The 22,229-nt window shown below is 41.6% G+C and overlaps 1 protein-coding gene across 1 annotated transcript in view; it reads left to right on the top strand.

The window, feature by feature from the left end:
* The first annotated feature begins 1,523 nt into the window (after positions 1 to 1,523).
* The window catches only part of ICOSLG (inducible T-cell costimulator ligand), a 197,005-nt gene continuing 176,299 nt past the window's right edge, over positions 1,524 to 22,229 (top strand). Inside the window, exons 1-2 of the mRNA XM_019473041.1 lie at positions 1,524 to 1,676; positions 1,893 to 2,009. Of these exons, the coding sequence (XP_019328586.1) occupies positions 1,524 to 1,676; positions 1,893 to 2,009 (270 nt within the window). The remainder of the gene's footprint in view (positions 1,677 to 1,892; positions 2,010 to 22,229) is intronic.

Raw genomic sequence — 22,229 nt, 5'->3', positions numbered from 1 at the left:
TGTGTTTCTGAAACTTACTTTAACATTCCATAGACAAACCTAGTTTTTGGGGCCGCTTCATTAAAACCAACAGAGTTATGACAGGGATAAATCTGACTTACTGTAATGTGACTGTATACTAAAGTGAGGTTTGATTTGATGTGTACATAAAAGCACATCAGAATCACTACTCGATTTCTGCATTACGTTTTCAGAGGTCTGGCAAATGTCACGCAGTTACTGTCATGCATTGTTCAAGACAGTATACACTCAAAAGTCCTTGGGATGTGAGATGATGCTAAGTCAAGCCAAAATATGAGACAAAAGCTGCTTATAAAGGGATTCAGACAACTTAGTCTATATTTTGACTGATACTCTCCTGATGAGTCACCTGAACTATCTCTGCATCAGTTTTGCCAGACTGTAAAATGAGAAAAATGCTCATCAGGTAAAGAGAGAGAGAAAGAGAAAAAAAAAAAGGTTATTGTCACTTTGGATGTGATACTCCACACTGCCAGTCCTGTCAGTGCAACACTTGTAGTGTAATTCTGCACTACAATCAATTCCCCATTCTCTAGGATCAGGGGCTGGGGCAAGTTGCACACTGGGGTCATGCAGGTGTTGGAAGCACAGTGCAGAGACGCCCACGCTGTTCATCCATAGCTGGCTTCGCGTTGGAGCCAAGGAGGCTAGCTAGAACCCAAGCGGTTCGTGTGGAGCTGGTGGCTGTCTCTTCACCCAGCAATAGACAATCTGGATTACTCACCTCACATAATAGCTAGCTGGCTGCAACGGTAATGTGGCAAAATCTCCCAAATGGCCCAGCCCGGCACTCTTAAAACGTACATAAAATGCAGTCAGCCTATGTTCATCCCATCTCTGCAGGAGGGGAACTAGGAAAAAAAGCCACAGAGAAAGAAGAAGAGGAAAAGTGGCAGGCATCCTGAATGAGGATGGTTTGCAGCCATACTGAGCTCCCTTGCACAAGTTTGCCTGCAGGCTCAGGCAGATTTCAGTGTGTTGGTCCACCATCTGGCTCTCGTATGGATGGTACCTTCATAGCTGGGAAGAGCACTTGGACTGTGTGTGAGCCAAGTGGTAGCTTCAGATATGATGCATAAATGTGAGGTACTTATAAAAATCTGCAATTTTGCATCTGCTTTCCTGACCGTATAATCTCACCGTACAGGACAAAACTGCTTTAAATTCTCCATTCTTGAAACCAGTGTTTCTTGCCTTTTCCTGATGAAACCTTTGAGATGTATTGGGTAATCCATCTGGACATTTACATTATTGGTGTCAGCTGTGCCTTTTTACAAAGCTGCCAACTCCGCTCTGGATGTGCCACCTTCCCCTTTTGTCAGTTGGCTGTTCTTCCCCCACCTTGAATACCATCCTTATCACCGCACCTTTGCTCAGCTAGGGGACATGATCATGGGCATGCATCACACCATGGCATGGAGCAGAGGAGAGGCGGTGGCTTTGCCCCACACTGTGAGCCACAGGCTGTCCTGCAGGACCCAGGTAAGCACCCCACAGGAGACATGCGTTCCTGGCTGCATCTGTCGCAGCCTCGCTCCACTCAGCAGATGCACCAGGTCCTGTATCAGAGCCAGCAGCTGACCCTCGCACAGGGGTCTGAAGCAGGACAGGGCCCTGGTGTTGCAGATGTGCAACAAGACGTGGAAGCAAAGAAGGTTTGGGAATAGGCGGTACAGGCACGGAGGACGAAGTTTCTAGTGAGAGTGGGGAGAGGTTGACAAAAGGGGGACGTGGGTCCTGTCTGAAGAAATGCAGTGAATACAACTGGTCATCACAGCTCTCTGCACCTGAAATTTTTCTTTTTAATTGTTTGCAGTGGGAAAAAGTGGAACTGTACCAGGAACTAAACTGTCATTTGCATCCTATTTCAGACTCTGCCTTTTGTGGTGATGGAAGCAACCTTCCAGACATTAGCTGAACAGGAGCCCGGCATGGGGAGTTATGCCGAACTCTTCGGACAGCCTGAAGCAAGAGCTCTCTGCATGGCTGTAAGCTGATCCTATTTGTCTCAGTAGGGTGTTCAGGCTGAAGGCTAATGATGATAATTGAAATGTCGACATTAGCTATTTAATTGCAGCAAACAAATATCATTAATCTCTATAGATTTTTTACATTTATAAAAAGAAAGTGTTTCGTTTACTGTGGTAGGTAGATGCAGTGTCAACCAATTGCTAGAATTGCTACAGATCTTCACCTCAAAACTGTGTCTGAATCAAGGTATTGCTTAGTTTGCATAAAAAAATCCTCAATTTTCCTATGGATACCACAAACGTAAACATTTCATATCTGCTAAAATTGCTTGCTATCCCCCCAGCCAGCTGCAAAAGTATTCACATTTAATATTTTTCCACAATTGGTTATTATTTATTAACATATTATGTAAGAAATGTTAATAATTTATCATATAATAATTTACTTTATAAGAATTTCCAGTGTATATTGAACTTGTCCTCAGTACAAATAATGGCGTCAAACCAGAAACTGAAAAACAGGGGGCACTCTGAGGTAGGTTGCGTTGAATCTAATAAAAGCTAATAACAATAATTAACAAACAGCACAGTTACTCTGAAGGCACTGGGTTGCATAGGGAGCAATGAAAAAAAGCCTTATGTGAGAGCCTGTCTCGTAATTCTCTAGTTTCTCACTTGTCCTCAGTACAAATAATGGCGTCAAACCAGAAACTGAAAAACAGGGGGCACTCTGAGGTAGGTTGCGTTGAATCTAATAAAAGCTAATAACAATAATTAACAAACAGCACAGTTACTCTGAAGGCACTGGGTTGCATAGGGAGCAATGAAAAAAAGCCTTATGTGAGAGCCTGTCTCGTAATTCTCTAGTTTCTCTTAACATCAACCATGGCCAACGTGTTGCAGGGTTTTTCAAGCAATACTACTGTGTCTAATTAAAGCATAAACCTGTCTGATCCAAAATGGGGAGATTATGTCTCAGGAGCCACAGGGCACCATGGCCATCTGATCTTCCCACTTTGGGACAGCAACCCCTGGGGCAGAGGGGTGAAAAGATGGCAGGGCTCAGCGGTGCACTGCAGGGCCGTGCACCAGCGGCACATCCCTGCCATCGCCTGGGGGTCCGTTTCAGCTCAGGGAGGTTCATGCTCTTTAGGAGACGCCTGTTGCAAGCACAGATCTGTCACAGTGAGATACTGCAGCTTATCGCTTGTTTTGAAGCCAGGCTGCTGTGATGCCTCCAAGAGTCTCATCTTCAGCATCTCACCTGGGACTGCAACCCTGTATCCCACCGACCCCGACAGCTGTGATGGGAGCTGATGGGCTGCAGGTGGGACTGGCTGTCCTTCTTCCTTTTAGCTCAGGAAGGAGATCGCTGCCACGTGAGTCATGCTTGCAACGATTCTATTAATACAATTTAAAAACAACAGCTACCACAACCCACCCCCCCACCATTCAGTAACACACCATCAGACACCTTTCGCACCCTCCCTTTAATTTCATCCATTCTAAGTTTTTCCGAAAGACCAAAAGCTGCTAACGCTGCTGGCCCAGTCATATTTTCCTCTTGTCAGCTAGTACTATTTACTTAGTAGACATACGGGATTATATCTGCTCTTCTTTTTTTGTTTCAAATGCAACCTTGCTGAATACAGCCTGAAATTGCAAATAACTTGCTGTGAAGCTATGGTAAGCAGTTCAAAAGAGCATTCTAGCAGTAAAATTATTTTTAGCCAATTACGTTCTCGATCTCTGTCTCTCTTATCATTGCCACTGCTCTTTAAGCAAGCTGCTTGTTAACATTTTAGAAGTAGCTCACAGAGGCCTTGATGTGGTTTAATGTGCTCTTTGCCTTCTAAGGACTCTGCCTGCAAGTTTTGTTTACACGCATCTCTCATTAGGCTGGGTCATGCAACAGCAGGGTACTGTACAGCTCGCCCAACAGCCTAATATACATTGTTACATAGTTTTGAATTATGGTTTTTAGCCTGTGTCCTGCAGCCCATTACTGGGTGCCCACCTTTTTTAATATTAACAATCAACCAACATCTAGGCGAGGACTTTCTGAGGATGCCAGCATGGCATGGTTGAAATCTACTTTGACGGATTATCTTGAACAGAAAATTTGTCTTCTAGGATTCATTAAATGAAACAAAAATTATAACGTGTGCTCTTTCTAGGTGTCTAATACTCTCTTAGTTTATTTGGCCTCCTGAGTTGCTTCTCTGTACCACAGCTCTGCCTGAAACTTCCTCAACGCTGTGCTGCGTTTTGGCAAAATCCAAGTCTGATAGCGAAGCTTAGCCCACAATGCCTGCGCACGGGGAAATCCACCTCCCTGGTGAAATTCAGTTCCATCCACGGTGTCTTTTCATACGTTCATATTTACACAAAGGCAGCCTTCATGCTCCCGACTCCATTTGATCTTCCATGTTGTCCCTCTACACAGCATAGTCTCCTTTTTATTCAAATCCTCCCCAGATTCACTTCCATTGTGCATTGTAGATGTCAGTCCCTTGGCATAATGAACTCTCTCACAGCTGTAGAAATTATTGTTGAATTGTCAGTTCTGTTTAAAATGTCAGGATTAACTGTCACCCAGCTGGTCATCTGAGCAGGAAGAACTACCTAATGGGCTCATTTGCTGCTGCCTGGTGCATGGGAGACATGAGAGATTTCTGCAGGGCAGCCGGGCCCTACCCTACCATGGGTAGGTTGAGAATGAAAAAGTCTGGTCGCTTCCTTTCCTGATTAAATGCCACCTCTGCCCTACAAATATATGAATGAGAAAATATGAATTTGAGGCTAATTATAATTTTCCATTAATAAGTCAAGCCCACGTTTTGTACAGAAAAAAATAAGTTAGTTCTTTAGCGCTAGAAATAATTTGTTAACCAAAAAAAGTGGCTGAGACTTTCCAGCTTCAGGATCTGTGCTATTTCAAAACAAATATTCCAGTTTCACAATACTTGCAACACAGCCTGATCAATGCTAGCACGCAGCTTCATGTATGGATCCCTGGTGCCGAAACTGCTCTCGCTGGAATTTTTGATCCAGTTCTACTCAAAGTCCGTAAAATGCATAGAGAACCAGAATTTTGAAACCAAACATTTTTGAAACTCGGGAAGCACAGATTTCTGGTTTGGATCCATACTCAGTCTAGAAAGGACATACGACCTTGAAATGCGTTGACTAATATTGTTAAAGATATTGCGGGCTTTCGGTATATGTAAGAAGTTCTACAAATCCTATAAAGTTTCATCCACTTCCAGTCTTACTACAGCATTTCCTCTCCTAGAAAAGAGATCATGGTTTTGAGACATTTGTCCTCAATTAGTTTGCTTGCCAGTTTAAACACTTTTCCCAGTTTAAGATAATTATATATCATTTAAAAATAAATTTACAGAAAAAAGTCCTATAAAATTGTTTGCAATCAATTTAAATAATTAGCCGTAGCTGTTATAACATGTTAGACTGATAGTATCTGCAGATGATATCAATTTATCATTTGTTCGTCACGATTCAAAACATAGGTAAATTCGCCCAAAATTACAATCCAACATTGAGAGTATAAAATTGTATTATTACAATTGAACTGGAGGGGAGTGCTGGGATTTGACTGCCTGAATTTATTCCTGGGAAAAATATAAGCCAGAAATCATAGTTGGGAGGCTCAGATGCTGTTGCTTGCTATCACTTATTTTAGGTAACATAAGGACATAGCATAGAGATTAGCCTGATACGATATAAATGTGGGAGAGTATTAAGGTTGAGAAGCCTCCTGTACTTCCCAGAGGAAACATTATTTGTGATCCACTGGGAAGAGCTACGCTATGTTACACTGAACAAACTGTTCGGTGAGGAACGATGGGCTGGGACACCTTTGCAACTTCCGAGAGCCAGTCTTTATATTTTGTAGGGCCAGCACAGCTTTTGCTGATACATTGTCTCTATCCAGGAATATAAATATTAGACTAAAAAAAAAAACCTAAAGGCTGAAATGGAAGTTTGTACAGTCCGTTATTATTACTGAAATGGAAATATAATTTCTCTCTATATGCATCCCTAAATAGGTTTCTGTTCTGTCTAATTGGCCTGAGAAGTGGAACAGAGTTGCTTGCTAGAATATCTATTTTCATATAAGTATTAATCTAATGGGAATTCCATTTAATCTTTCCCTATTTGTAAGACTTCTCAGACTGGATACAAATTGCAACTTTAAGTAAGCGCTCCTTTTAGTGCCATACCAGTGTCATGCTCTGTTAACTATGAACTAAGACGCTTCACGATGATGCTGAGGGTGTAGCAATTTCCATCACTGTATGCAGTATTGGAAGAGCACAGCGTGTCCTGCCTTTTAGGGTACCGAAGTGTTTGTCTTCTAAAAGATCTTTTCCAAATGTTTGTTCCTTTTAAAACTTTTTGCTTTCAAAATGTAGCTTTCCAAGTTTGCTCTTGGATGTCTTGTTTTGTTTTGCTTTGCTTTGCTTTGTTTTGTTTTAATGGCAGCAAAAGTTGTCACACACATTCTCTCAATCAACCGCTGATCCTAATTTCCTACCTCTCTGGAACACCAGGAAATCAGTGAAATAGCCACTGATTTTTGTTCCATCATTTCCTTTCCTGGTTCATCCTGTGATCTTCCGGGCCAAGAGCAGGTCCCTGATACTAAAAAATACAAAACTCCTGCAGTTCTGTACCCAGGTATTAATTCTGGTTCCTAGCTTCTTTTCTGGAGAAAGAGGGTTAAATTCTGGCTCCATTGCAGCCAGTCACAAAACACCTGCCAACCTCAACAGGGCCAGAATCTCACCCAGAAATTTCACTCCACGCTACCTGGAAGCTTCTGCACTGGGGTGCGTAGCATGTCCCCAGCTGGACCTCCGACTGCTGCGCTGCCAGAGCTCTGCGGGATGCCGGTGGGAGGACTCCCAGAGTGAGAAGGGTAGGGCACGCCCTTAAGTAATTTTAATTTTCTAACCAGTAAATGGACGTAACTCAGGGAAGTTGCTACAGCAATACCCCTTGCAACTTCTCTCTTCTTGCCTTTTCTTTAACAAGTTAGGCCTCAGTATGGATTTGTATCTACTTTTTTTTTTTAATTAAAAATGTATCTTCTATCTACTTTTCCACGGTGGGAGGACTCCCAGAGTGAGAAGGGTAGGGCACGCCCTTAAGTAATTTTAATTTTCTAACCAGTAAATGGACGTGGAAGTTGGAAGTTGCTACAGCAATACCCCTTGCAACTTCTCTCTTCTTCTTTAACAATTAACAAGTTAGGCCTCAGTATGGATTTGTATCTACTTTTTTTTTTTAATTAAAAATGTATCTTCTATCTACTTTTCCAAGTACAAAAATAAGGTACAAATATTTGCGTATTCTCCAAAATTTAATCTGCTATGTCATATGCTTAGGTGTTTTACTGCTCTTTAAGGAAAAAAAAGGAGAGGGACTTGTTTGGGTGGCTTTTTTTTTACTATAAGAAAATGGAATTAAAATATAGCTGTATTGAATAATACAGTACTGTTGTGTATATATATCTGTTCGTGTGTATGCATATATATATGTATATATACATATAAATACACACACATGTGATTTGAGTTTGCATGGCCAAGCATTAAATTACAGGTTATCTCTCTTGAGATAAAGCTATTTTTTGACCTTTTTTAGCTCAGGATGATACAGCCTTCACATGGCTGTTGAACTGAAGGAATGTAGCAGCAGTGTCAAGTCCGTGTCATGCATACATCATGGGACTTAGAGTGTCATTCAATCCACAAGAATAGCTCACTATATGCTCTACACAGAAGAAAAAATAAAATCTAAATGTGACTGTACTGAAGCAGTGATTTTAAAAATCTTTGTGTGTCCAAAATTCACTTCTTTTGATGTCAGTCCAGCCAAGTATAGTCTCATAGTCATATGCCTCTCACAGTTAACTTCCTCTTTGATAGAGTAATGAAACCCAGCTGAAAACGAGATATTCTGTGGTTTAAGAACTGGTTCAAAATTTAGGCTGCGCATTGTCAAAGCCATGTTTTAAATAAAGGACTTTTGAATCCTGAGAAAGCGTCAGTTCCTGTGTGTCTCCACTCGTGCTTTCTCTAGGGACAGCAAAGTCCTTTTCAGGAGCATCGTTGAAGTTCAGAGAGAGCTGGGCAGTGGCGTGGGGGCAGCACGCAGGCATAGACGCGCTGAGCCAGACTAACCATGCCCTGTAGCACGATCCTCTTTTCGCTCTCCCTCTGTCCACCAAGACTTCAAGCGAAACGTATTTACAAATAACAGAATTAGCTGTACCATGCGATTAGTTAAACTCTTTTTTAAAAACATGTGGGCTGGCCCCCTCTCCACCACAAGCGTTATAAATAACTTGCTTCCTGGCTGTCGTGTTGACAAACTGAACTCCTTCCACCACCTCCGCCACCCCCACCTTCTCCCTTCACAAACACATGCTACTTCTCCCAGGTCTTCAAAGTTTATTTCTCAAACACATTTTTTTGGGGGGGGCAGGAGGGAGGAAAGAGGAATAAGTGTGTTCACATCGGTCAAAAACGTCACTTAAAACCAAATCCTTTCTTATTGTATGCTGGGACACACAGGAACTAAGCCACAAACTGTTTTGAAAGTAACACAAAATATTAGCATGGAGATGCAAAGATTAGAAATCTTGAACTTCAGAAATCCTACAGTACTTTTCAGGTGACACTGAAGTAGACTTAAATCCACCCAGGTGTTGCACAGAGGTAGACACTTCCAGCCTGTGTCTGTCTTAGCTGTCTCAGTGATGCTTATTTAAACTCCTGTTCCAAGGCTTTATGCTCTTACTTAAAGGCCAGCTAATGACTGACCTTGTGAAAATCCCTCTTCAGTGCCAATGATTCGATCAGCAGCGTATTGGAAAGTAAAATATTCCCCAATTTAAATGCAAAAGCCTTACTTCATACTGCATACACAAACATAAAATACCTTCTAGCAAGTGCTTCATGTCCAGTGCTTTACGCACAGGGCTGAAGGGTTCTCTTTTTGCATCGGAGTCATTAAGATCCGAAATAACTAACGAGAAGTTTCAAGTGACCCACCGTAAGCATGTTGCAAGTTAAGTAAACAACCTTAGTGGTAAGGAGGTATCCCTGCCTCTTGTTCGGGAGTCTCCCAAATGCTGACTTCTTTTTTTACCTATACAAAGCATCTGATGTCACTTTTCTGTGTGGGTGGAAAATGCTGTACAAAGGTTAAACAAGTTCTTTCATCCTTGCTCATGAAAGTAAGCTCGTATTGCGTTTCCAGTAACTAAGTGCATTACTATAACAGGTTGGGGATTTACTTCATGCATACGTGTGTACCTCTGGTGATTAACTGGCCATGTGTTCTTTCCCTTCCTCTTAATCTTGCTCAAATTATTGCTTAATCTGAATGCTCTTTTGGCCTGAGTTTATAAAGATAGTGCAGCCAACATTTCCAGCTATCAGTAAGTAGGCTTCGTAGCACAGGACCACGGAACCCGTACCTGCTCTGCATGCTACAGAAAGGAGCTTTTTGGAAATTTAAGTGTAAAGACTTACATCCCATGAAATAGCCTATTTCTTCAGCCACGTACTTAAACAGAGAGACTTCTCCGAGTACAGCATAGGAGCATGCACTTACATTTGGGCATAGGAAATATCCCACTGGCAGTAGCTTAATACTAGGCAATTGCTTATGAGTTTTGTTAGATGGAGGCCTATAAAAAGCTGGAATCGGTGGAGCTACCTCAGTGGATGTCACGCACTAGGACTGTCAAAAAGCCTTTGATAAAGTTCTTTTTCCAGAAAGGCTGTTTAACGCACGTGGCAGACTGGGATGCTGGAGAAACCCTCCTCATGGCTGAGATATGAAGGCCATGAACAAGTTGCGCTCAGAGGTCTGGCTGAAGGTTGAGGAGATTTACGCAAGTCATTTTTTGCTAGTGTAGTTCCCGTACCGCAGGAGGGTAGGTGTATCAGCACACAGATCATCACAGCTACCTAACGGAGGCTGTGCAAACCAGGAGGACTTGCAGCCTCCCACACTACCTACTGCTGCGAGCTTCACCTGAGCTAACAAGTTCAAAGGCAGCTCAGATGTGCCTGCATGAGCTCCGGCAACAGCTCTGCACTAACAACTGGAGCACAGTATAGAGGCATGAAATGAAGAGTAAGAACAAACAACCTAGATGGCCTGGCAGAAACCGAGGCCGGGTGTCTCATGTCTCCTAGCAGGGCTGTTGATGGACGATGAAACCAAGAAAAGGCTATGTGGTTATTTGGGAGCATCTGCAGAACACACACACGCACACACATAGATATAAAGCATTGGCCAAAATTGAGGAAAAACATGGGGAGGACCCTAACAAGGGCAGGTGAATGGCAGCCCAGTACATACTGATAAATAAAAAGCAGTGACCACTAGTAGAAGTGATTGGAAAGTCACAGGCACTTTATTGACTTATAAACTGTGACACTCTGGAAAAGGGCTGGATCACTCCTGACAACAGCGCTGCGGGAAAGCTTCTGTGGAGTATGTCATCTGTGCAAAAAAAGAAAAAAAAGGCAAATGATGTATTATGAGGCATAAGAAACAGGGTGGAAAATACATTATAAACAGCATAATGTGATAGGTAAATGAATAATACATTGCCAACTGGGATGCTGCGTTCAGTTTTGGTCAGTGCTTTTATAGGAGATAATACAGTAACAGAGGGGATTCAGATAAAAAATAATTAAAATAAGTAGAGAAATGAAGAATTTCCTATATGAAAAGATAAAAAGGATTAGGACCATTTAATTTAAAGACAAAATAAGAAGGAATATATTAGAGGCTGCAATATGATGAGACTAATACAAATGAAATATCCTGTGCTCCTATTCAACATTTCTCTCATTCAAAAAGTGGAAACATTACAAGATAAAAATCCATAAGGAGTGATGAAAGACTGCATTTTTTCACACAACACAAATACAAAATTACTCTCTGGAACTCTGTTCTAGTGGGATTAAAATGGACTGAGCACTTATAAAGAAAATTAGAATATGCAAATTCATTAAGTTCAAGAAATATTTTTCAAGAAGTTATATACACCATCTTTAGATTAAACAGATCCTTGTCTGATATCGTATGCCAATTCCAGCGTACAGTCAGCAGAGGAAAAAGGAAGTACGGGAGGGAGGGTGGCATGAAAATAGTCTTTCTATAGCTAGTGGCATTGCTACTTCAAATATGGTATTTCATGCCCTGCTGATATTAGATGCAAGAGTCACAAGTCACTCATGAAGTTAAGATTCACCCTTTTCCAATGGCAAAGCTTCTGGCCCTATCCTTGCATTCCTCTAAGCCAGTGAACTTTAAACTCTACATGTTTGCATGTGGAGAACCCACTGCCGACGCAGACCCAAATCATGCCAGCCCTATGCCTTAGGCCAGAATAACACCGAGGAGAAAATCCACTGCTGGTGTGGAGGAGAGAAAACATTTTCCTGACAAATGATTTAAAAGAAAATAATAATACTGAGAGCTATTTGTAACTGTTTGGAAAAAACCGAACAAGTCCCAGTAGAGACAGACTGGCAGGCAGAGTGGAGGAAACACTGCAGAGCTAATTAATTTATTACATAAATCCATGGCTTATCAAGTGATTATCACTCCGTATAAATGCCATGAGCCCAAAAGGAACATCAGAGCTTTCAGGAGCATCGACCAGCGTCCTTTTGGGAGGGAAGGACCGGTGTAGTATCGAACCTCCAGGAACAAGTGACTCATGACATGCTGCATGTATTGGCCAGATTTTTCCAAAACCAGAAGCTCTTCCTTCCCCCTACCTTAAAAAGAGAACAAACCAAAACAGACCCCAAAAAATCCCCAAGCCCACAAACAGTACAATGAGAGAGAGAAAAAAAAAAAAAAATTAAAACCCTGGTCTTCATAACCCAGTTCCTCCTACGTGCATTTCCCACAAACTGTCAACATCCCACAGGAATCTACCCACGTTACACATCACAGCACAATGCTCCCGACAAAGGCATCTCAACCCATGATGTTTCAGGCAGCCTTTCAAACCGCCTTCAGTGTATCTAGGTTCACCAGCTCTGTAATTAGGTGTTAAGTTTAAGCAATCCAGGAATTTATGCGGGGAGATACTTCTTTGGCTGTTCAGCATGATTTATGCCTGCATGGTCTAGCTGGAATGAACAAAGGTTCGTCCCGTGAAGAAAATGAGACTTTCCATATCTCTAGTAGGCTCCAGTTCAGTGAAGCACTTAAACGCATGTTCAGGTCCGTCCCTATTTAGAATAGCATTTAAACAAGCATGGGTAGCTCAGCGGTCCTTTCAGTTCCATGGAACTAAAGCATGCATGTAACTGCTCTCCTAAACAGGCCTTAATTCATAAACATCAATAATAATGTTCATCATCATCATCATCATAACAACATCTGCTCTGTTTGGCTTTACATGACAACGCCAGACTTCAGAAGTGAACTATAATAAATTATAAGCACAGGTTCTTGCCATAAACAAAGCAGGAAAGATAACTGTGAATAACATTGATCCTTGCCAATATGGTACATGCCAGAGTGTTGCAGGGTTAAAATGGCCATCCAAAATGCCTCTTTGATGTGTGATTAACTCTCAGCAAGTGAATATTCCTACTGACCCAGGGAACTGAAGGCTCCGTCATAGATTTCATTTTAGTCTCCAACATCAAGGGTTAGGACAAAAAAGGTGGAAAAACATCATTCCAGGAGACCAGGAGGCAAAAGATAAAATATGACAAAATGTAAGACAAAATTATTGGGTCACGTCAGCAGCCAGTTCTACAGTGGGCTGCATAGCATGTTTTCAGATGTTTTGCTAATCATTACACTGGTACGTGTTGAGAGAAGGGTTGTTAATGACTCTTCTCATATTCCCAAATGTTTGCCCAGAATGTGAATAGCAACAAATTTGGCAATCAATTCTTGAAGTTTCAGCACCTATCATACCTAGCATAACTCACTAATCTAAATATGCATCTGCCTCTGTTTTCACCACACATACCTTAATTGCCACAAAAACTGATTTACATTGTTATCTTTTAGGTGTATTAGATGACTTCCTATGGCCCCTTCCAACTTTCAGATGAACTTCAGATACACTATGAGCCAGACAACGCATTGTAGCTCTACGGCTTCCAACGCACTATTAGGACTGGTACTCTGATATTCCCTTTATTTTATTTAATTTACCTTCCTATATATTTCAGTTAACGGTTTTGAGGAAGGTATGAGCCGTTAGCATGAAGACCTCAGTACTGTTCAAGGACATCTGCCACACTGCCGTAGCAATAGGTGACTATCCAGCTGCGCTGCGATGAAGAACAACAGTTAGTGCTTACTGTAGTGGCATGTTTTTTTGTTTTTCTAAATCTAATCTTTATTCATGCTTTCTTGTCTTTCAAAGAAAAATGACAACATTTTATTACTGGTTAATTTTCGGAAGTAACTTCACTTTTGCAGTTGCATCTGAAAAAACCAAAATCTTTGCACTTACTATATATATGGGTATGTATATAAATACGGATATATGCATAATAAAATACGTAGAGGTATCTTGATTGTGTTCTTTCACCAGGAAATATTGAAAATTACAAAAGAGCAAATTTAGTGGTCAAAAGACTCGCATATCTCAACTGGTACACGGTGCAATATTTTCATTTGATCTTTACTATGACCTTATGCAAACCACAACATTTCAGGAAATGTTCTGATCTTTCTAGTCAGTGATTGTGAAGCAACATTTTAAAAGAGGGTTTTCAAGCATATTCCCAGTTTCTTATTCCATGGGAATGCAGGGGAGGAGAAAAAGCACTCTTATCTTACTTAATCATTCAACACTGGTATTAATGATATGTTCATATATCTAATAACTTTCTGGTTTTTATTTGTATGTTAATATTAATGTAAACCAAATTGAAAGAAAAATCAGAAAAGTAAGAAATTTTTTATGTCTGAGTCATGAATGGAAGGACAGAATGACAACATCTGGATGTTCTACCAGATGGTCCCAAACCTCTAAGCCTTAAGATCTGCCTGAGTGCAGCACCAGACTTTAAGGTTCATGATAAGTGATTGAAATGTGAAACATCTGGTTTGTTATACAATTACCTCTAAAAAAGCAAGCTTTGAACCCCCCCCCCCCCAAATAGAAACACTTATTTTTGAAAAAACTGTCATAATCCTTAATTGCTTAAAGTACTTTTGCAGTATCTTGAAATCAGGGAGGTTGCAATGGACCCTTGCCCAGCAGACATGCTTTGGGAGGAGGATTTGAGGCCAAACATCTCTGTGTTGGCTTCCTGTAGCTCCGCAACATACTTAGCGTTGTGGGTTCCCATCCACTGGGTCCTCTGAACTTGCCAGCTCAGTTATTACACCCTCGCGAGCTGCTGAGCAGGAGCACAGGGCTCCTTTCCCCCTTGAACCAGGGGTCTGCAGGCAGCCAGGCTGGCAGTGCCTGGCAGGAGGCAGCAATAGGCAGCGCCACTTTTGCAGGACAGGAGAAGGCAGAAGGCAGGAGGAGAAAGCGGCCAGAGCTCCCTTCCCTTTCTCTTCTGTGGACGTCAGCCCAGCTTGTTGGCACCTTTCAGCCTTGCTTTAAAATGGTTATTTTAAAAGCTGCATTCATTTGCTTTGCAGGTTTGTCTCCTTCTATGAGGCAAAGAGGAATAAAAGCAAAGAGCTCAGCCCCACTTGAAGGAGAGGCACCACTCCATTTCCATATACATGCAGTTTTCTTCTTGTGTCAGGACACTGCTTGGGGACGTGGCACAGAGGGAGGAGGGCGTAAGGTGGATGAGCTCCAGTGTAGTTCATGCCCATGTTACGTTCTGGAGAGGTGCAGCAACAGCTGATAGCCAGATATGCTCAGCCCACAGCTTTCCCATAGTGTGGCCGCAGCTCACAGAAACCAGGAGGGGATGGGACAGGTTTGGCAAAAAGGTTGTCGACCTGTTTTTGTTTGTTTACTTTTTGTAAAATTCATGGTGAAATAAAAAGCCAAGATAAATTACAATTACTCATCATATCTGCAATTATTAGGAAGAGCTGTTCCTAGTTTCACTCCTAATTATGTAATTAGGACTAGTCTAGTAATTTCAGATTCTTTTTTAACACGGTATGAGGGACTGCACAAAATCTGCCCATGAAAACAAGCAATGACCATAAAGGTGTAAAATGAGATAATTACAGTCTGAAACAAAAGAAAAAATGTTAGTACTCAATTCCCTCAATGATAATTAAAACTTACATCTGATGGCCATAACTTAAGCATCCATCTACTTAGGAACAGAAGCCATTTTGTCCCTTGTTAGTCCTAATTTACCTTCCTACAACAGCGCTGGAATAAAAAGACAGACCAGTGACCAAATGGAAAAGTCTGCATAGTCTTGAAGCAAACATGCTTAGGATTTAAATTCCCTTTGCTGCAATACCAGTTTCATTAGGACTGATCGGCTCTTTGCTTTCATTCAAAACAGGTGCAGAGGCAACCAAGTTCAGGTTCAAGAGTCTCTTGAAAGGCTCTTCAAGCCCACGTGCCTTTCTCTGTCTCTGTGGTGTGAGAGCAGTGGACTCTTCAAGCTCTCCTGTGCTGCTGCGGCACACCTGCTATTGAAAAGCTCTGGTGGGAAAGACGAATGGCAAAGCTGCTTCCATTTCTCAGGTGGAGAAAAGTCTATTGTCAACAAAGTCCTCCACGGAAAGCAAAGGAAGATCATTGCCAGAGCAGCGCTGCAGGGTGACAAAGCCCTCGCCCGCGGCAGGTACAGCATCTCTCTTTCATTAACACCGACAATGAAACCATGAGCCTTCACTTTTTTGCTTTCTCCTGAGAAGGTGTGTTTGGGGGGTTCTCCAGGAAGGCTGGGGCCCTTTGAGCGCATCAGGGTAGGACCAGCCCGTCCCGACTGTGGGTGAGCCAGCAGCGAGCCCCTGGGTCTCTGCACCAGCTCCCCAGCCCACCCCGCTTTCGCAAAAGGAAGACAGTCGGGACTGCACAACGGGGAAGATATAAGGCAAAAGGAGGGGAAAGAGCAATTATGAGAAGCAATCTCAAAATGATCACATCTTGATGTATTTATTTACACTTCATAAATTCCACCGGCCACGTTCCTGATCCCAAAGATTCTGAGATATGCAGCAGAACAGTTATTTTCTCTGGACTGGGATACGTTCACCAGCCACAAGTCATTACTTGGAAACCCCTTCACAATTAAGCCTCTATTAAAACTTTTCAGGATAAAGAGTAGACAAATTTAGAGCAGGTTCTCTCCAGTTTTTGCTAGTAGAAATGCAAGTGTTGTGTGTCCTGAGGGACAAGTGATTTGTTGCCAATAATTTAACAGAGTGCTCCTCACAAAAATATTCTCCCTTAATCTGTAATAAGCTCCGTGTCCCAGGTGTCTGTGTTTGTGCACTCTCCTAAAGTGGACAGGTGAGAGAATGGGCAATCTGTTTGGGTTTTTTTTTTCCCCTTTTAAACAAAAACATTTTCAAAATGAATTCATCCTAAAAAGAAGGCAATACCTTCTCCTTTAATACCATTAACTCTGCAGGAAAACAAATAGCTCCACAGAACATTAGCAGCAATCAAAGGGCAAACAATCTATAGTCAATCAAAATAAAAGAAACAGATGACATAAATCTGCTTTTACTTACAGTCAATGAGTGTATATACATATCTACACGGGTAAATAGGCTTCTCAGAAGTTTCTTCTGGATAAAACTCATAAAACTTGGAAATGTGAAATAGATATCTTTATGTCCCACTGTGCAGTCGCTCATAAACTTCGTGTACATTTACTGTAAAAGTAACATTGCCACTGATTATTACTGACTGAATGCAAGCCAAATATTTCTTTGAAACAATCACATAAAGAATACATTTGCAATATTTTAAATAGCCAAAAGTAACCAATCATAGATGTAATTAAACAAAGCCATTTGTTACTGCATTATTCGAACGTCCTGCTACCGTGCAAGGTGTACTTTTCTCACAATACGCTAATCCCAGCCACGCTGGCCCCCTTTTTGCAAGTTCTTTTCCTGCATTGTTCTAGCCTAGCAATCACTCTGCATATTGACGTTTCTGTTCAAATAAACATGCTTAGAAATGAGGTTACTTGGCATTTCCAGAACTTCAGAGTGTTTTCAAGTGTACTTCCTAATGCCTTTTGCACTTGAGAAAGCCTCATGTGTAATTTTAAAGAAGAAATATGAATTCTCACGACATGAAACATATGCCTTGTGAAGAATATAAATTTTGCAACGTGTGGCATAATACCCACTCAGAATATGCTGCTGTTATAGAGAGGGTCACACGCTTGTTTCTCTTGAATAGAGTATTATTCTGTGCATAAGTCACTGTGAATCAAAGGGTGTCCTAAACCAATAAAGTACTGTACAACAAGCTCAATAATAACGGAACAGGGTTTGAAGAGCTGCAAGCATTAAATAACGTGCTAAGATGGAGATGGTCAAATATGTAAGGTGTGTATTTAACTCTGGAGTATTTAAGAAACTTTCTGCCTGGTTTAATTACCTATCAAAGACATTTAAATGCTGCTTTGCCAGAGGTCTTCATCTTACTGAAAATTAGCTTTTCAATAAATTTCTGTTGCCCCTTAGGCCGGATCATTGCAGTGAAAGTGCATTGATCAAGGAATATAATGATTGTCTTTCCCCGCACCTGACAATTCTGCCATTTGATTTTTAGTAGGTTTTTCTTTGATTTGTTCAATTATTAGCTGGTTTTATGCCTGTGAGAGTGTATGACAGAACTGAAGGGATGCATACTTAGTGATATTCAGCACAGCTCTATCATCCTGTTTTTACACCAGCATAAAATCGGTATTATACAGTCATAAATCATGCCTGTAACAGCTAACCCTTTGTATCTCAAGAAGGCATAGTTACTCTCTAGTTTTTTAAGTACTCTTAGTTACTGTCATAGTTGCTCTCATAGTTGCTTTTTGTTTTTTAATTAAACTTACTGTTCTGTTTTGCCAGTCCCTTACATCTTGTGAAAGCCTGTGTGATATCCAGTGTACAGAAGCCTGAATTCACTTAGGTTTGAGAATATTCATCAGACTGGGGGATTTAGTTTTGCAGATTCCCTGTCAGAGGTATCTCACAGCTGTGGCTTACTAAACCCAAATGCTCACATTTGTTCATCATACAGAAGAAAACAAAACTGAATTGATATGTGTAGCATAAGAAGTAAGTTTTTATAAGCCACAGAAAGACAGTTCTGGCGTCTGGGATGCCTGTGTGTACGTACAGAAAGGATACCTCCCATTATGTCAGGGTTTGACGACTGCCGCCACAGTGCATCTGACTTTTTCAGCACTGTTTCGACATCTAGGCTGCCATCACTGTTAAAGCTCCAGTTTTGTGATAGCTGTCACATACATTTTGTTTTCAGTTGGCTTCATGTGTTTTAAAATCAATCCACAGCTCTTGCCATAAGGAGACATTTGTTTCTTAAGAGGAGAATGATGTGGGAAGAGAGACACTGTGAACACTTCCAGGGGGGCTCTCAGGGATGCGATCTCACAGCTAGAGCTCATGATTCCCTCTGGATATCTCAGAGGCACTTCCAAAGTAGCTCAAGCCCATCTGCGTCCTATCTATCTGCTGTGGTCCCATGCTCCTGCCCTGCCTGCTCCCTTCCACCAGGGTGGGTGGGCTCTTGCCCGCCTATGCAGCAAGTAGGGAAGTGCACTTCTGCCAATGCAGCTGATAACTCGGACTGCAAGGAAGCATTGAGCTTTCTGCAAAGTCAGCTTCTGCAGCCGGCTCACTGCCCGTGCAGCTGAGCCCAGGAGCTGGTGCAAGGCCAGGACAGGAGTGAGTGACGGGAGCGGGCAGGACATCAAGCTGCCATTGAGCTTCATCTTCTGTTTATAGTTTCACATCTCGCTGAGATGTCAAGGAAGAGGGAGGAGATCCTGCTCCTCATCCTCTCTCCTCCCCCAGCCACAGGCTCCTGCCCCATTCCCCTTGGGATGGCTGTAGCAATCAGATAGCCCTGGGGCAAATCAATCCAGAGAATTGACCCAGTGGAAATCTAACACTGCATATAAATAAATATGCAAATAAAAGAACAGTTTCCTGCCAGATATGTCAACCTGTCAACTGAGCTGACTCGCCCTAAGGCCACACAATTGTCAAAGCCAACATGAGGAGGGAGGAGGGTACCTGCAGCTGGGGAAAGGGGGCAGGGGAGGGGGAGCAGGACCTTCCTTTCCAGTGGAAGGTGGGCACTGGCTTGATAGAGCTGCTTTTAATGTGAAGGCACCCCCTCCAGTTCTGTGATGCCTGTGGTTTGGGTGGAGGGGGGCTTAACAGGGGGCAAAATTCATAGAGGCAAATTTTAGCTCCTGGAGGTTCATCCACCAGGGTTGATCCTCTAATTGGTGGAGAGAAATGGACTTCTCTGGGCGAGTGACTGAGGACGCCCTTATCTCAGCTGTGATCATGGAGGGAGCCCAGAGGCATTACTTCCTCTAGGGACAAGGCGGCCTTCATGAAAATCTGTAATAGCAATGATTTTCAGCTCGTCTCATCACAGACCCCTGCAGTTTTCCATTGGAGGGCTGAAGGCCGGTAGGATGAGCCCCCACTGACCAGGGGCTTGCCTGGCTGGCTCGCCTCCTGGCAGCCCCCACAGAAGTCATCTGTGAGCTCAGGAGTCTGTGGACAACAGGCAGAAACCCCCAACCCCACAAAATTACACGCTCAATTCCCTCTGTATAGGCAGGGCAGCAGAAACGAAGAGGGAGCAATAATGGTTCTGCACTATTGCTGCCACGGAATTAAAGATAAATAGTTAACAAAATTGTTCTTTTTTTTTTCCAATATGTGTATTTAAAAATAAAGAATATCTGTATTTAAATAAAATGATCCATGTTTTTTACTACACGCTCATGATGCTTGCCTTGCACTTTTCCCATGACAACTTGTATGATTTATTATGACAAACCACTAGCCCTAGTAACAGCAGACACAGATCTTTGGCATGAAAATATGCAACATGTTTTAAAACTGTTTTATACTAAACATGTATATTTTCAGTCCAATGCAAGGTAGAGAGAAAGCCCCCAATGTTTTTCTAAATGGATGGGGTCTTGATAAGTTAAGAAAACAAAAAATCAAATTTCTGAACTTTTCATACTAAAAATAAAATTGAAATAAACTTAAAAAAAAAACCTTCTCAAATATTTTCCAAAGAAATTGTTATATTTTGCTACCTTGGAATTTCACCAGGACTCACTGAGTTCTCTTCAATTCTAGTTTTTCACATAACCAGTCTTTGGTCCTCTAGTTTGCACTGGGCTGAAATTGCAGGGTCAGCTACCACCTTTTTCTGTTACTGAATTTAGAAAGATTCCTCTTTAAGCAATCTTGCCTGTTATAAACATATTCTGAAATCATTTAACTGCCTATTAATTAAACTGAAGATTTCAGGATTGCTTTGCATGTGCAGTATGTCAATAGGTTCAGTTCCCTATACTTAATAAAATGCTGAAAATTTTGTGTGTATGTGTGCATAGGAGGAAATGAGCAGTGGCTCCTAAATTGGTAACATTTGGAGAGTGAAAAATGTGGTATGTTTGTTTCTACTTCATGAAATTCTTAGGTTTCAACAGTCCTATCTCAGATGCATATGGTCTGTTTGCATAGTTTACCTCAGTTGACTCATTATTTTAGTCAGTGAAAAGCTCATCACCTGTGCTACGTGTTAAAATACTGATAAATAATATATGTGGGAATTAGTTACTATTAATGTAGTAATAGTACTAAAATGCTAGATTAATAAGTTCCTATTACACAGAAGGAATTTGAATAATTAAGATCATTTATCTGTAAAAAGAATGAGTGCCTGAAGTGGCCCATGATATTTATCACACAACATCATACGAAATGATAAACAAAACCCACAGTGAAAAAAAAAAAGAAACAAAAAAAGAGGAAAGGATACATTTCCCTACACAGGCAAGATAATGGAACTTGGGAGCTTTTGAAAATTCTTAAATGCTAGACACTCAAACAAAATGTTTAATTTATTCAAGATTTATTATCCAACATTAGTATGAAGACAGACTGAGAATGTTATGTGAGCAACTCGGTGAAACTTGCAGGACACAGAATCATCTTATTTACTTTGTTTTAAATGTTTGCTCAATGCCATGAACACACAAGACCTGTGCTTTATTTGAAGTTCTGCTGGATAATTCAGGGCAAGTTGTTTCATCTCCTTGTGTCTTCATTTTCTCCTGGTGATAATACACTGATCTCTGTGTTAAAGGATACTGGGATGTAGTATTGAAACTATTAAGTGTTTGATTATCCCTTCCTGAGCATCACTTCTCTTGCCTCAGGACAGCACAGAAGAGAAATGACAAATACACACTGTTGTCCAGCTTTCTTTGACCCTGCTTAGGAAAAAAAGTTTTGTTAGTTAGAAGGTGTTGCTCACTGACACACCAAACACTAGGAGTGAAACTCTAGTTTCATTAAAGACAATGTGGGTTTTGCCATCATCCTTGATGGGGTTGGGTTTCATTTGTCTTTAACAGGATTCTGCACATCACCTCATTTCAAACTACACTTATTATGTATTTCACTAATATACCAACTTGTAAGGAAAAAAAAATCTCCTCTGGATGAATGTTACACATGAAGAAGGCTATGAGGAGCAGCCCTTTTATCCAGAAAGCTGAAGGATGGCAGTCTGGCCTAAAATTTACAACAGAGGTAAAATAACAACCTAAACTGTTGTGCTGGTTTTGGCTGCAATAGAGTTAATTTTCTTCATAGTAGCTCGTATGGGGCTGTGTTTTCGATTTGTGCTGAAAACAGTGTTGATAATTCAGGGATGTTTTAGGTGTTGCTGAGCAGTGCTTACACAGCGTCAAGGCCTTTTCTGCTTCTCACACCGCCGCACCAGCCAGTAGGCTGGGGGTGCACAAGCAGTTGGGAGGGGACACCGCTGGGACAGCTGTCCCCAACTGACCAAAGGGATATTCCACACCATGTGATGTCACGTTCAGCATATAAAGCTGGGGGAAGAAGAATGAAGCGGGGAGGGATGTTCGGAGTGATGGCGTTTGTCTTCCCAGGTCACCGTTACACATGATGGAGCCCTGCTTTCCTGGAGATGGCTGAACACCTGCCTGCCGATGG

The sequence above is a fragment of the Aptenodytes forsteri genome, unplaced genomic scaffold (genome assembly GCF_000699145.1).
Source record: "Aptenodytes forsteri isolate BGI_AS27 unplaced genomic scaffold, ASM69914v1 Scaffold2, whole genome shotgun sequence".
Taxonomy (NCBI): domain Eukaryota; kingdom Metazoa; phylum Chordata; class Aves; order Sphenisciformes; family Spheniscidae; genus Aptenodytes; species Aptenodytes forsteri.
The sequence above is the reverse complement of the archived record's forward strand: the minus strand, read 5'-3'. Positions and strand labels throughout refer to the sequence as shown.